Genomic DNA, 12,842 nt, shown 5'->3' with positions numbered 1-12,842 from the left:
ACTCACTTTTGCCTAGGTACTTAGAATGTAAGGGCTGGTGTTTTCCTGGTAGAACTAAGCAGGGCACTCTACTGAAATAAAAAGTAGTATAGAAAAAAGAGAAAGAGCAGATCAGTAAGGCTGCTGATAATGTTCCTTTTTACTTACCCCTCTAACCATGGAAGTCTCTGTTCTGATTTCTAAATACACAGGCCAACTTCTATTCCCTTTTCTCCACTAGTATTCTATCCACAGCCTTATGTGCTAGGTCACTTCAATTAACTACATAAAAGTTGACCCAATAGTCTTAAGTCAGATACAAAGAAAAAGGCTTGATCTGAATCAACTCAACAACTCATCACTTAGGAATACTGCAAAGATCCTATAGGTTTTTTTATTGACAGGAGATTTCTTGGCCATCTTTTGTAAAAGACTTCTGTAAAAGGACACACTGGTGGTCTAACTAACCTGGGGGAGCTAGATTAAAAAGATAAATGTTTCCTTTTCTACCCCAAGTTCCCTGAAGCATAAATCTCCAGTATTAACATTCTCTCTGCTTCTACATGTGTAACTGTGTAGTTAGTCAGGCCTTTCCTTTTGTTTAAACTAATTTATAATTATATCGATAGCCATAATATACAATATAACAACTATCACAACTAATTTTGCCTCAGAAGAGGCTTTCAATTTCAGATATGAAAGTCCAAGCAGGTCCCTCCAAGATTAAGCCTGAGATTGATCTTACTAAAAGATCTTTTAGTCAGCAGCCTGATGTTTACTTGTTAAGTGCTAAAAAGAATCACCCTGACCACTTCTCCTGGTGACAGACGGGTAAACATTTCCACAATAACTTGGGAACAGTCGGGGAATGAGAAGAACAACAAAACTATAGTTCACTACTCATTCTCTATACACTTTTCAAAGCAATAGGTCCAGTCCTACTTCGAGGACTCAGTGAATGAGAAGAAGTCCAAATTTTATACTTTTATTGTAAACACTTTCCAAACTATATTGTTTTCCTGTCTGTCTTCCCCAAGCAGGCTGTGCCATGCTCATGGTGGACACTGTTTTATTTCTTTGCGTTTCCAGCGTTGAACATTGTGTTCAACACACTGCTGGTGCTCAAATGATTGAATGACTACTCAAATGACTACACACGAGGCAGGCCCCAAAACTGGCACTGGAAGTCAGAAATTAAACAGATCGTGGAATGGCATGTCCTCACTCTGGCAGCTTCTCTTCCACTCTGTCCCCAAAGTACAGGTAAGGTGGGGAAAGTGTACTACCCATCCGAGAACCTCCCGATGTCCCGCCAGAAGGGAGTGGGCTATCTGACCCACTCGAGTTGCTTGTGACCTCCAAGCACAGAACACGATTCTCTCCGCTCCCTAAGACAGAGGGGACCCAGGTACTGTCCTTTCCGCCAAGGCCAACCCTGACACGACCCCTCCCCACAAACGCTCCACTCCCTAGACCTAGCCCCGGCGTCCAGACCTTCCCAGAAAGGAGGCTCCGCGCTGCACTGTGGGAGTCGTAGTTCTGCGATAAGTTCCGTACACTGGCGGCCCAGGGGATGGGACTCTCACTCCCAGAAGACCCTGCGCAGGAGCCTCACCTAGTCCTGTCATCTCACCTGTTCTATGGACGTGACTGTTTCCACCGAGTCGTCCTGCAACCGCTCCCTCGCGTGCTCGGACCTTAAAGAGTACAGCGGCTCTGACCAGACAGGAGAGGAAGATGGAGGGCAGTAGCAGGTGAAGGAACTCGGAGTAGCCATGATCAGTAGAGCAGCGGGTGGTGTGTAGGGCTCAGCCTCGTCCAACAACTACGCGCATTGAAACTCGAGCGGGTTAAGGCGCTATGGCGAGCGGTTAGAGTCAAAAAGATTTGAATGCGAATCTCTCTCAACCTGCAAGTCTTCGGGGAGTGAGTTACTGAGATGCTGCCGCCCCCCAATGGTTAGAGTTGCTGCTGCAAGAGGCTCAACTTCCTGGAGGGCAAGGAAGGAAGGATGTGTACAATACTTCTGAATTTCCTTTGAGAGACGGTGGAAGGTACCTGGTTCGTTATGCAAAAGAATACACACACCAACATACTGCTCATTCTCAATTATAAGCTGTAGTTCGGGTGCCCAAAGAAACCAATGATTGTAACTTTGAAAGCATTTCTGACAGCTCTCCTTCCTGATTGCCTCAGTCACGCTATTACTAACAGAATTATTGTACATCTTTGGGTCTGTGACAGCCTCCCCAGGAGAAGTCAGTAGCTTCCCAACAAAGGAACTGCCATCTCAGCACTCGGTGATGAAGAGAAGGGGCATTGTAAATCTCTCCTATTCCCTTGGGGGTTACAGTGCAGTAGCAGGAACTAAAATTCAGTAGCAGGAACTAAAATTCAGAAGGAACAAGTATAAATGAAAAAACAAAGGCAATATTGTATTCATTCATTTATTTATCTGTTTTTTATAGAGCACCTACTCCATGTCAGGCACTGCTAGGTCCTGGGAACACAAAAGTGAAAAGAACAAACAAGGTCCCTGTTTTGGGAAACTTACAGTGTAGTGGAATAGACAGAACTAAGTGAATGAACACATAAATATACGAAGACTTGTGATAAATGGTATTAAGGAAAGCAGGGTTTATGAGAAATTAAAGTAGAATGGGCCTAACTAGATTGGGTGGTGAGGCCAAGCCTCTTCACATAAGTGACATGTAAGCTGAGACCTGAAGGATGACAAGGAGCCATCCATGTGAACAATATGGGGAAGAGTTCAAGAGGAAGAAACAGCAAGTTTTCTTGCTGTTTATTGGAGACAATATGCCATAAATGTACATATGTATGTTTATATTAATTCTGATATTTAATCTGAAGGTATTCAGAATTTCAAAAGCCCTGTTGAATGGGAAAAGTCATATACACCTCCATAAAAATAATTTGAAGTTGTGATATTGGGAAACTCCTGGTACCTTTGCACAAGCAATAGAAAAGAATCTTTCAGGGCCCACATCCAAAGGACTACACCAAAAATATACAACCAATACGTTAAACTATCCAGAGCACAGGGGGTTGTTGGGGGATGGGAGAAGAGCAGATGACAGACTTCCCACATAGACTTGGACACAAGCTCGATTTCTTGCTCAGAGCATTTCCCTCTGTTCCCACTCATTTCCAAGTCACATGTTTAGGACCCAGGGAAAGGTGGTGTGGTATTGCACAACCAGCCATTCCCCTGTTCTCAGTATCTGGTGTCAAAAAGAAGCACTCAGAAAGATTCTAAGCATGAGGCCAGAATGGCCTAAAGGCCTCAAACCATGTCCATTGCGAGGGAGGAAGAAACTTTCCTCTACTTATGATTTTTTCAGCTGATCTAATAATTAAATTGAGACATATTAACAAAAGAAAATGACCAAATTTAATTACATGTGTACACATGGGAACCTCACATACAGAAGAGATTTAGAGAAAGTTAAAATGGGGCATGTATGGCATTCTGAGCTAAGTATGAGGTGAGGTGTCTTGGGGCTTCAAAGGGTCATTGCTGGACAAGAAGAGCAGATGTTCAGTAATTAGTAGTTATTCCTATATGTATCTATATAGATACATTTTTTAAAAAAGGTTATCTCTGATCACCTCTTATTATGAGCAAGCCTCCTGATTCGAATTCTTCTAGGTACTTAAAGGGGTGGGGAACAGAAGTTTCTCTTGAGCCCTCAGGGTCACAGTTACCCTTAGCTCAAAATAATCCGCATACCACACAGGCATACTTTGGGGTGACTCCTTCTGAACACCTATACCATTTTAGTGCTACTAATGTCAAGTTAAGTCCTGGAAGTAGTGGAATGTTATGAAATCTGAGAATAAGTGAGACTGTGTGGGTTAGGGTCACCAATATGGCTGCACTGTACTCCCCTCTGTACTGGCAATCTACTGTCTTTCCCTTAGTTCTGTTTTAGAAAAAACTGTCTGAAAGAGGTCCAGGTCATATCTAAGGATTCAGCCTTCTTCGCAAAGAGTTGCTTTGCTGGCTAGAAATTTAAATTGAGCTACTGAAAGAGGAGATGGAAACATTTTGTAACAAATTGTTACATCTATATCACAGGTGTTCTTAAAGCAACTGCAAATTGTATTCAAATAGAAATCCATTTCTGAAATGCAAACTCCTCTGCAGTGGGGACTGAAGGATATTAACAGGGGTATGCCAAGAATCACCTGCAGTATAGTATCTGTTCATTCAGTAAATATTTATTGAGTATCCATTATGTGCTGGGCACTGAGCTAAGTGCTGGGGAGACAGTAGTGGACAGGCCAGACACAGTTTCAGCTCTTATGGGTCTCATGGTTTACCAGAAAAAAACAACCATTACACAATCATTACAGAACCATTTAATTGAGGGAAACAGCATGAGGGAAAAAGAAGCACAGAGTGTTGTGAGATTGCATAATAGAGGGGACTACAGGCAACATGGAAGATCAGTAAAGGCTTGCATGAGGAAAAGAGTTCAACTAACCCAGGGTGATGGGCCATCCCAGGCAGAAGAAACCCAGCGACAATCAAAAATCAGGTGAAACAAGGAATGAAAAAGGTGGGGAATTTGTGTTCTGTGTAGCACCAAGAAGACTGTTCAGCGCTGAATTGACAGTGGCCCACCAGTTGTCCTTCTTCTGGGTTTAATAAAACCATTGGTTGAAAAAGCAGAATAAACACAGTCATTGGCTGTGTGGCAAAAAATGATGTACTTACAGGAGAAAGTCTCAGTAATGATAATTCATAGCAACTCCAGCTTGGACTGTAGATGATTTGAGTTTATGTTACTAAAATGCCTGATAGTTTCCTGAATTACACTGTGAATTATAATTGTTTTGTTAATTATACAAAATTATATGGATAGTGCTATTTTGTACCTCCACCAAGAGTAAAAAAAAAAAAATTTAATGGCCTAAATGAACCACTAGAGGTCGCTTCTGACCCTAGTGTAGGCCTATAAAGCCAGCTTCAAAACTGCTCTCACTGCAGTAACTCGCAAGGAGACCGTAATGTCAGCATGAATTGTTTCTTTTAATATCTTGTGGAACTATGCAATGCATATCTTGGAAAGTTTGAAAAATGGAAAGAAATCATCTATTATCCCACTAGATAATTAATTTTCTCCCATACAGTTGCTCTTCCACCAGCCCAGACACAGTGTCTTTCCAGCTCCTACCTGGAGCCAGCCCCTCCCCCTCCTCCCCTTCCCTTATGTCCCACCCCAAGACTTTATTCCACCATTTCCCTTGCCTTTCCCAAAACATCATATTGTCCCTATACTTGATTATTCCCATCACCTTCAAACAGGCTTCTTCTCCATTCTTGGTGGGGACGCGGGTGGGGGGAGGGGTGCACCATTTTTAACCCTCATGATTCCACTCCTCCTCCAACTACCTCCCCCTTACTCATTTCATTTCCTCCTTACCAGTGTCTCCATTTCCTCTCCTCCAACGGCCTCTTGGACCCATTCCAGCCTGGCTTCCCCATCAGTTCTTGTGAAGTCCCGGTTGAACTCCACATGGTGAAATCCAAGGGCCAGTTCTCAGTCCTAATCTCAATTTCCTAGCTGACTTCCTGGCAACATTTCACATGGTTGATCACACTATTCTCCTTGAAATACCTTCTTGAGTGTCTTGTTCTGGCTTTTGCTATTTCTTCATCTCTCCAGCACCTTAACTTTGGAGCAGCCCAGGGTCCTCTGTCTACAGTCATTCGCCTATGAGTCTAGGCAGTCTCAACGTTTTAAATACCACCGACAGGTTGACAACTCCCTCGTTTATTTCTCCATCCTGGATCTTTCCCCTGAGCTCCAGAGTTTGTGTCCAATAGCCTCCTTGCACTTCCACTTGGAGGTCTAAAAGGTATCTCAAACTTAGCACGACCACAACAGAGCTGCTGGTTTCCATTCTCGGTTGTGGCAACAACTTCTTCCACTAACTCCAAAGATCTTGGAGCCATCCTTAATGTCTCTTTCTCTCATGCCCCACACATCTTTTTGAAAATATATGCAGAATCTGGCCACTGCTTACCAATCCCACTGCCAGTGTCCTGGTCCAACTCACCATCATCTGTTACTTGGATTTTACATTCATCTCTCATCTGTTCTTCCTGTTTTCCACTGCTGTGCCCAGTTGGCCCAGTACAAACCCAAAACCCAGCTGAACTTTTTTCAGTGTAAGCCATGCCTTCATGCAAAAGCCTCAGCGATGATGGAGCCCGTTCTTGTGCTCTCCTGCTGACTCTGCCCACCCACGCAGGCCTCCTTGCTGCTCTGTGCACGCTCCCGGCTCCCGCCAGCCTCAGAGCCTCAGAGCGTGTCTGCGCTCACAATTCCCTCCGCTACCACTCTCTGCCCGCAGATATGGGCAGGGCGTGTTTTCTCCCTTCCGATCGTCTTCACTCGAATTCCTTAGTCCAGCTCAGAGTCCTTTTCCTGGAAGCCTTTCCTGACCTCCTCTTGCAAAACTGAAACATGCTCCCTCTGACGAGTACTCTGTCCCACTCTCCCGCTTCATTTTCCTCCATGACACTTACAGCAGCTGACGGACCTGGCATTTTAGGCATTTATTGTATTAACTGTCTTCCCCCTGCTAGAATGTAAGCTCCCCGGGCAGGGATTTTTATATTATTCACTGCTTATTCTCTGGTACATACATAATGGACATTAAGGTAAATAATTTTCAGTTGCTGTAATAAACATTTGAGTGCTTGTTTGTGTAACATACCTTAGATGATAACAACAATGAATATAATATTAGCCTTCCTCCCTGGCTGGCGTAGCTCAGTGGATTGAGCGCGGGCTGCGAACCAAAGTGTCCCAGGTTCCATTCCCAGTCAGGGTACATTCCTGGGTTGCAGGCCATGACCCCCAGCAATTGCACATTGATGTTTCTCTCTCTCTCTCTATCTCCCTCCCTTCCCTCTCCAAAAATAAATAAATAAAATCTTTAAAAAATATAATATTAGCCTTCCCCTTCAGGAGCTCACTAATAATAAAAACAGAAACTATATATATATATATAAAATAAATAAAAATATAAAATAATATGTATAAATATAAACAAAACAAGATAATACACAGATGCAGTGGGAATAATAGGGCAGGATTAATTGATTTTAATCTATTTAATGAAGACAGTCTTTTAATATACAATATTTTTCTTTAGTAATACTTTCGATAGGAGGAATATTCTCTGGTAATAATTTCTAAAGGATTGAATTATAATTTATAAATTGTGAAATTCTATTTTTTTCATTCTCATTTCCTGTAGCACACACACACACACAAATACAAAAAGTTTCAAAACCACTAAAAAAAATGGCCCTTGGGGGAGCACTTGAGATATTGCTCCTTGGCATAAGCATGTCATCAGTGTCGGCCCAAACAAACTCTTATAAAAATCCCCCCCAAAATCGCTTTCTGAGGACAGTGATTTCATGGCACCAAGACAACTATGTCATAAAACCATCAATTACACACAATGCATTGTTTTACTGTGTCATATATTGATATAAAGTTAGTCACATTGATACTATTAATCATTCCATATACTCTCCTATTGAAAACCCATACCAAAGTATTGACTCTTAGTCCTGGTTGAGGTTTAGCATGGCGAAAACAATTTTACCAGCAGATACAAAATTGAAGTCAGGTAAAGAACATTGTACACATTGAAAAATCTGAGAAATTATTTTAAAAATTGTTGAGAGGTAATGCCAGGAATGGATACTCCAGAGAATATTGGTAATTCTCAACCCAGGCTGTGCCTTTAAAAATACAGACTTTACCCTGGCAGGTGTGGCTCAGCGGATTGAGTGCCTATAAAACAAATGATCTCCTTGCCTTGATGGTTGCTGGTTTGATTCCCTGTAGGGCACATGCCTGGGTTGCAGGCCAGGTCCCCAATTGGGGGCATGCAAGAGGCAACCGATTGATGATTCTCTCACACATCAATGTTTCTCTCCCTCTCTTTGTCCTCCCTTCCTCTCTCTCTAAAAATAAAATAAAATAAAAATATTAAAAAATAAAAATATAGATTTTCCCAAGTACTAGTCCAGGCCTACCAAATCAGAATCTCTGGGGCTGGGGCTCAGGCAAATGCATTTTTGCAAAGCTCCACCAGTGATACTGATACACAGGTGGGGTTGAGAGCCACCACACAACTTCTACTTATGTGGCAGAAATGCCGGCTGTCCACCAGAGTTCTGCTTCCCTTCCGTAGTGGGGTTGTTGCAGCTGGGCAGTGGCCGCCCAGCAGTCCCCCTTGCATTTAGGCAGGGTGTTGTGACTGAGCTCTGACCAATGGAATGTGGGCACAAGTGATGCACTGCACATTCTGGCATGGCCCTTTAAAACCTTCTCTTCCATCCTCTATTTCCTCTCTTCTCCTCTGCCAGTGGAAGTTCAATGCCTAGGGTAGCCCTTCGTATTCAAAAGAACTTCATGCCATGTGATCTGAAAGTTAAAAATCTCAGTTCACAAAGAGATAGATCTTCAGTGTTTTATTCCACTGGACAGATGGCTTAATCCCTTTACAGATTCAAATGATTTTCTGGACAAATATTGTGACCTCTTTCAAATGTGTACGATACCACTCCTTTTCAAAAGCCATTTTGAAGCTTGCTAACTTGTAACTACAGGGTCAGCCTCCCATCCACTGTGCTGGGTCCCAAAGCGTCATCTTCCCTACAGAGCCCCTCCTCCCTGCTTCCTACAAGCCAGTCTTGGAGGGGGCCTTAGGGATATACTCAGTTAGAAGAGAAAGCCTGCAGTCCTGATGTGTGAGGGACCTGGGATGCGGTGTTTCCTGACTGCTGCTTGGTGGGCATTCTCCACCAACCATCTTGCATGTCAGCTCCAATGAAGAGCAATGTCTGGCTTTTAAAATGAGTCCCACAGTGTGAATCTTGTTGCAGAGTCTCAGCCACCTGGGAGCCTGAATGACTTTGTGGAAGAAAGCTACCCGCCCCCACTCCCACCTCCTTGCTGCCCATTAGACTTTACATGAGAGGGAAATACATCTTAACAGCATGAAACCCTGAGAATCAGGGGTTTGTCTGTTACAGTAACTAGCAGCACCTCAACTAATACTTATAATGATTCATGGTGCAAAGATTCCTAACTTCACGTTATGTTTTGTCTCCCAAAAGATAACTTTGACAATAAAAGTTCAATACAACGAACATTGCTTGGTTGGAGCTTGCTAGTCACGTCTCTCGGCTCCAGTCTCATAAAGAAAAGTATCTCTCTTCTGAGGCTTCTCCTTCACAAACCCTCCACATCCACAGTCTAGACCACCAATCAAAAAGCTGCAAGAAAGACACAACTTTCATTTCCTGTTCTGAGAGAATAAAATCATTCTAAAAACTGTGCACAGGAACTTTCTGCGGTGGCTCCTGGATTTGTTCCTCATCACAGGCTGCATTGTGTCCCCCTGACCCAAATTCTTATACTGAAGTCCTAACCCCTAATACCTCAGAAGGTGACTGAAGGTGTTTTAGGCATTAGGGCCTTTAGAGAGGTAATGAAGGTAAAGGGAGATCATATGGGTGGGCCCTAATCCAACGTGACTGGTGTCCTCCCAAGAAGAGGAGATTGGGACACAGGCAGGCATCTAACAACTGAACACGAAGGAAAGGTGAACCTAAAGATGGCAGGTATAAGGAGAGAGGACCCAGAAGAAACCAACCCTGCTGACACTCTGATCGTGGATTCCTAGCCTACAGAACTGTGAGAACAAGAAGTCTCTGCTGTTTCAGCCACCCAGTCTATGGTGCTTTGTTGAGGCAGCCTGAGCAAACTAACACGGTCAGGAAGGTGGGGGCCAGGGCACCACGGACAACCTGAAGTGGCCCTGTGGGTCATTCTGTGTGAGCACAAATTACCATCAGGGTTGTCTTCCTTGGCCCCCAACCCCAATATGCACAAGTGTCTGACAACTTGCCCTCTTCCCTCTTTCCTTGTCATTTCAGAATCCCTTTCCCCCTTTCTCTACATATCAGAGATAGAAAAGAAAAAGAATGTGAATGGAGGGCAGTATTGAGAAGATGATGCTGGGAGTCTGTGCTGTTTCTTCTCATCCTAGATGAGGTGGAAATCTCTCCGCAAGGTGAGGACATCGCTTACAGCCACCCAGAGCAGCAAACATGGGCATGAGGCTAGAAGAGGCATGGGGTTTGCTAATGAGGAGTCCACAGGCCACCTGCGTTGAGTCTCAGCAGTGAGCTGCCTATCGGTTCATCTTTCTACTTATTCAGCTGTTGCTATGGCAGATCCCACAGTGATGCCTTTGCTGGGAGCATGCTCAGTATGGCTTAGCTGGGGGTGGTGAGGAGCAGGGACAAGCGCTTATGTCCCTGGTAAAAGAATGAAAATAATGTAATTGGGAGACTCTTGTGAGACCTCCAGCAACCATTCCTCAGATATCGCCCAGTTCTACTGAAATCTGCTCCAGTCCAAGCTGATGTCAACTGGAGAGGATGCCAAAATGTCCCGCTGAGTGACCGAGGGAAGGGGATGGGACTAGGCATTTCCTTGACAAAGACCCTGGTTAGAGCAAACTTTTTTTGTCTCCAGTAGCTATGTGGTTCTTTTGCTAACACTGCCCCAAATTCTCAGCTCCAACACCTCATGGATGTGTACACATGTGCACACACACACACACTTGAGAAAGGGAGGTGTCTGTATGACAGCTCTGCAGACACATCTTTCCAATAGCTAAGCCAGGATGATAATGGAAATCTAAAAGCCTGGGCTCCTTGCCTGTTTCGTTGTATATGCAATAGGCCACAAACAGCCAGACAGAAGAAATGCATCGGGTCAAGGTATGGGGGGGGGGGAGGGGAAGCATGGAGCTTCCATGCTCTCTTCTGGGGCCCTCCCCCACTTCCTTAAGCAATGTAAGCTACTACGCTTGAGATGAGTCCAGCAGGGTGACATGTCCTCCATTGCTCATGAGTCTGGGCATTTATGTCCCTGGATTTGTTCAGGAAACCTCATTTCCTTTCCTGTCTTGCCTGGGGAAAGTAATTTCCTTCAATGTGAAGTTCTTTCCTGGACTAAGAATTCACCTGTTGCAACTGCTTTCCTGGTCCCCCAGACAGAGGCAAGCGGCAAGCCACGAATGGCCCCAGCAAGGAGGCCTGTGGAGAGCATGTATCATCACAGGGCCGATCGATGCGAAGGCCGCTGCAGTGCCCACGTGGGGTCAGGCTGCGTTGACTGTGCACTCTGCACTGTGTGTGTTCTGTGGAGGAAAATCACAGCAGGACAGGCCCGAGTCCTGGAAAACATCCCTGTACCACCCACATGTGCGCAGGGAAAACACTGCAGGGTGGTTCCCCACGCCCCCAGCATTTATTGAGTGCTGTGTCAAGTACTGCATGAAATCCTTTCCACACTTTATTTATCTTTCCAGCAATCCTGTGAGGACATCCTAACTTCACAGACGAGGAAACTTAGGCACAGGGGTTCTGTGACATGCTCAGGGCTGCACAGCTCATGAGTGGAGGAGCGCGGAGGGCACCCAGGGACGCCCGACGGCAGAGCCCTTGGCGTGCACCAGAAACCCAGTGTAAGTCCAGCACACACCCGGGAATCTTAATGGAATCCATAGGGTCAGTTTCCTTCGCTTTTCATGTAATCAAAGTAGCTATCAGATTCAGAATTTTTTCCTCTTTATTATAAATTTAGACGCTTTGCCTGAAATACAATTATTTAAATAAATGGACTTACTGCTTTCCTTGACCCACTCCTGAAAAACACACTCTCCATCCATTACTCAGCCTGAAAACAGTCACACCCAAATACACGCACACACACACTTTCATCACTTTTTAAAGATCTAATGGGCTAGACTCCCCTAATACTCATTCTTAGGAATAGGCAATTTTCTAGACTCCAGAGAACATTTATTTGCCTCTCACAGGCGTTAACACATTCAGCGGTAGTAAATTAGGTCTTGAAGGAGGCCCATTCATTCTTCTGTGCCATTGTGTACACCAGCAGAAATACTTAGTGGTTTGAAATAATGTACTGAAATCCTGAGCGCCTACCCTAAGCGGCTCAGACCCAAAACAGAGACTTTTGCCTGCACAACATTTCCAAACGATTTTGCATTTGGAAATGTTTTTATGATCATGTAGCTTTTCAGCCTGGTGAAGGAGGTCAGCAATTTTCCCCATTTAAAGAAAAACTGGGATGGGGGAGGACAGAGAAGGGCAGACGCAGTCACACAGGGTTATGGGGAGGCCAGATGGCAGAGAGGGAGAATTCTAGCAACACTCTCCGGCGTTCCTGGAGATCCCGGCTTCAGGAGTAGATGCTGTTTGAATTGAATCCAGACCCTGATTAAGGCCTTCACCAGGGAAGAACCCAGGTGGGGACCACCCTCTGCCCCCTGCACCAAGCTTCTGAAGGGGCGGGGTGTTGGGGGTGCTGGCGGGGCAGGGGGAGGCGGAATTGGCTTGTTGGCAGGTTCGGGATGGGGTGTGGGGAGAAAAGATGAGACCCAGAAGCCGAGTTTGGTAGAGGTGGGCTTGGTGGGAGCTCACGCCAACTCACCCATTCAGAATGTCCGCAGAAAAACCGAAAATGTTTTCCCTGGGGTTTGGTTTCCGACAAAAGGGGGTTGGAAGGGGGTCGAGAAGGAGTTCAGAGGGAGTTGGGCCCCTCCCGGGCCGCGCACCCTGCGGGAGGGGAGCGCGCAGCCGCCTCGCCAGCGCCGTGGGGTCGCGGCTCTCCAGCGCGCGCACTCCGCCCCCTCTCCGGGCGGCGGCAGCGGCGGGGGAAGGGGCGGGCGGGGGCAGCCGCGGCTCTCTCCTCCCTCTGCGCTCCCCG

General features: G+C 45.3%; 1 protein-coding gene across 1 annotated transcript in view; it reads right to left on the bottom strand.

The window, feature by feature from the left end:
- Window positions 1-1,824, bottom strand: part of FNTB (farnesyltransferase, CAAX box, beta) — a 62,370-nt gene extending 60,546 nt beyond the window's left edge. Inside the window, exon 1 of the mRNA XM_045823421.1 lies at window positions 1,613-1,824. Within this exon, the coding sequence (XP_045679377.1) occupies window positions 1,613-1,756 (144 nt within the window). The 5' untranslated portion in view covers window positions 1,757-1,824. The remainder of the gene's footprint in view (window positions 1-1,612) is intronic.
- Between the last annotated feature and the right edge of the window lie 11,018 nt (window positions 1,825-12,842).

The sequence above is a fragment of the Phyllostomus hastatus genome, unplaced genomic scaffold, assembly GCF_019186645.2.
Source record: "Phyllostomus hastatus isolate PE091 unplaced genomic scaffold, TTU_PhHast_1.1 phas_scaffold_501, whole genome shotgun sequence".
Taxonomy (NCBI): Eukaryota; Metazoa; Chordata; class Mammalia; order Chiroptera; family Phyllostomidae; genus Phyllostomus; species Phyllostomus hastatus.
This window is presented reverse-complemented; position numbering and strand designations above follow the sequence as displayed.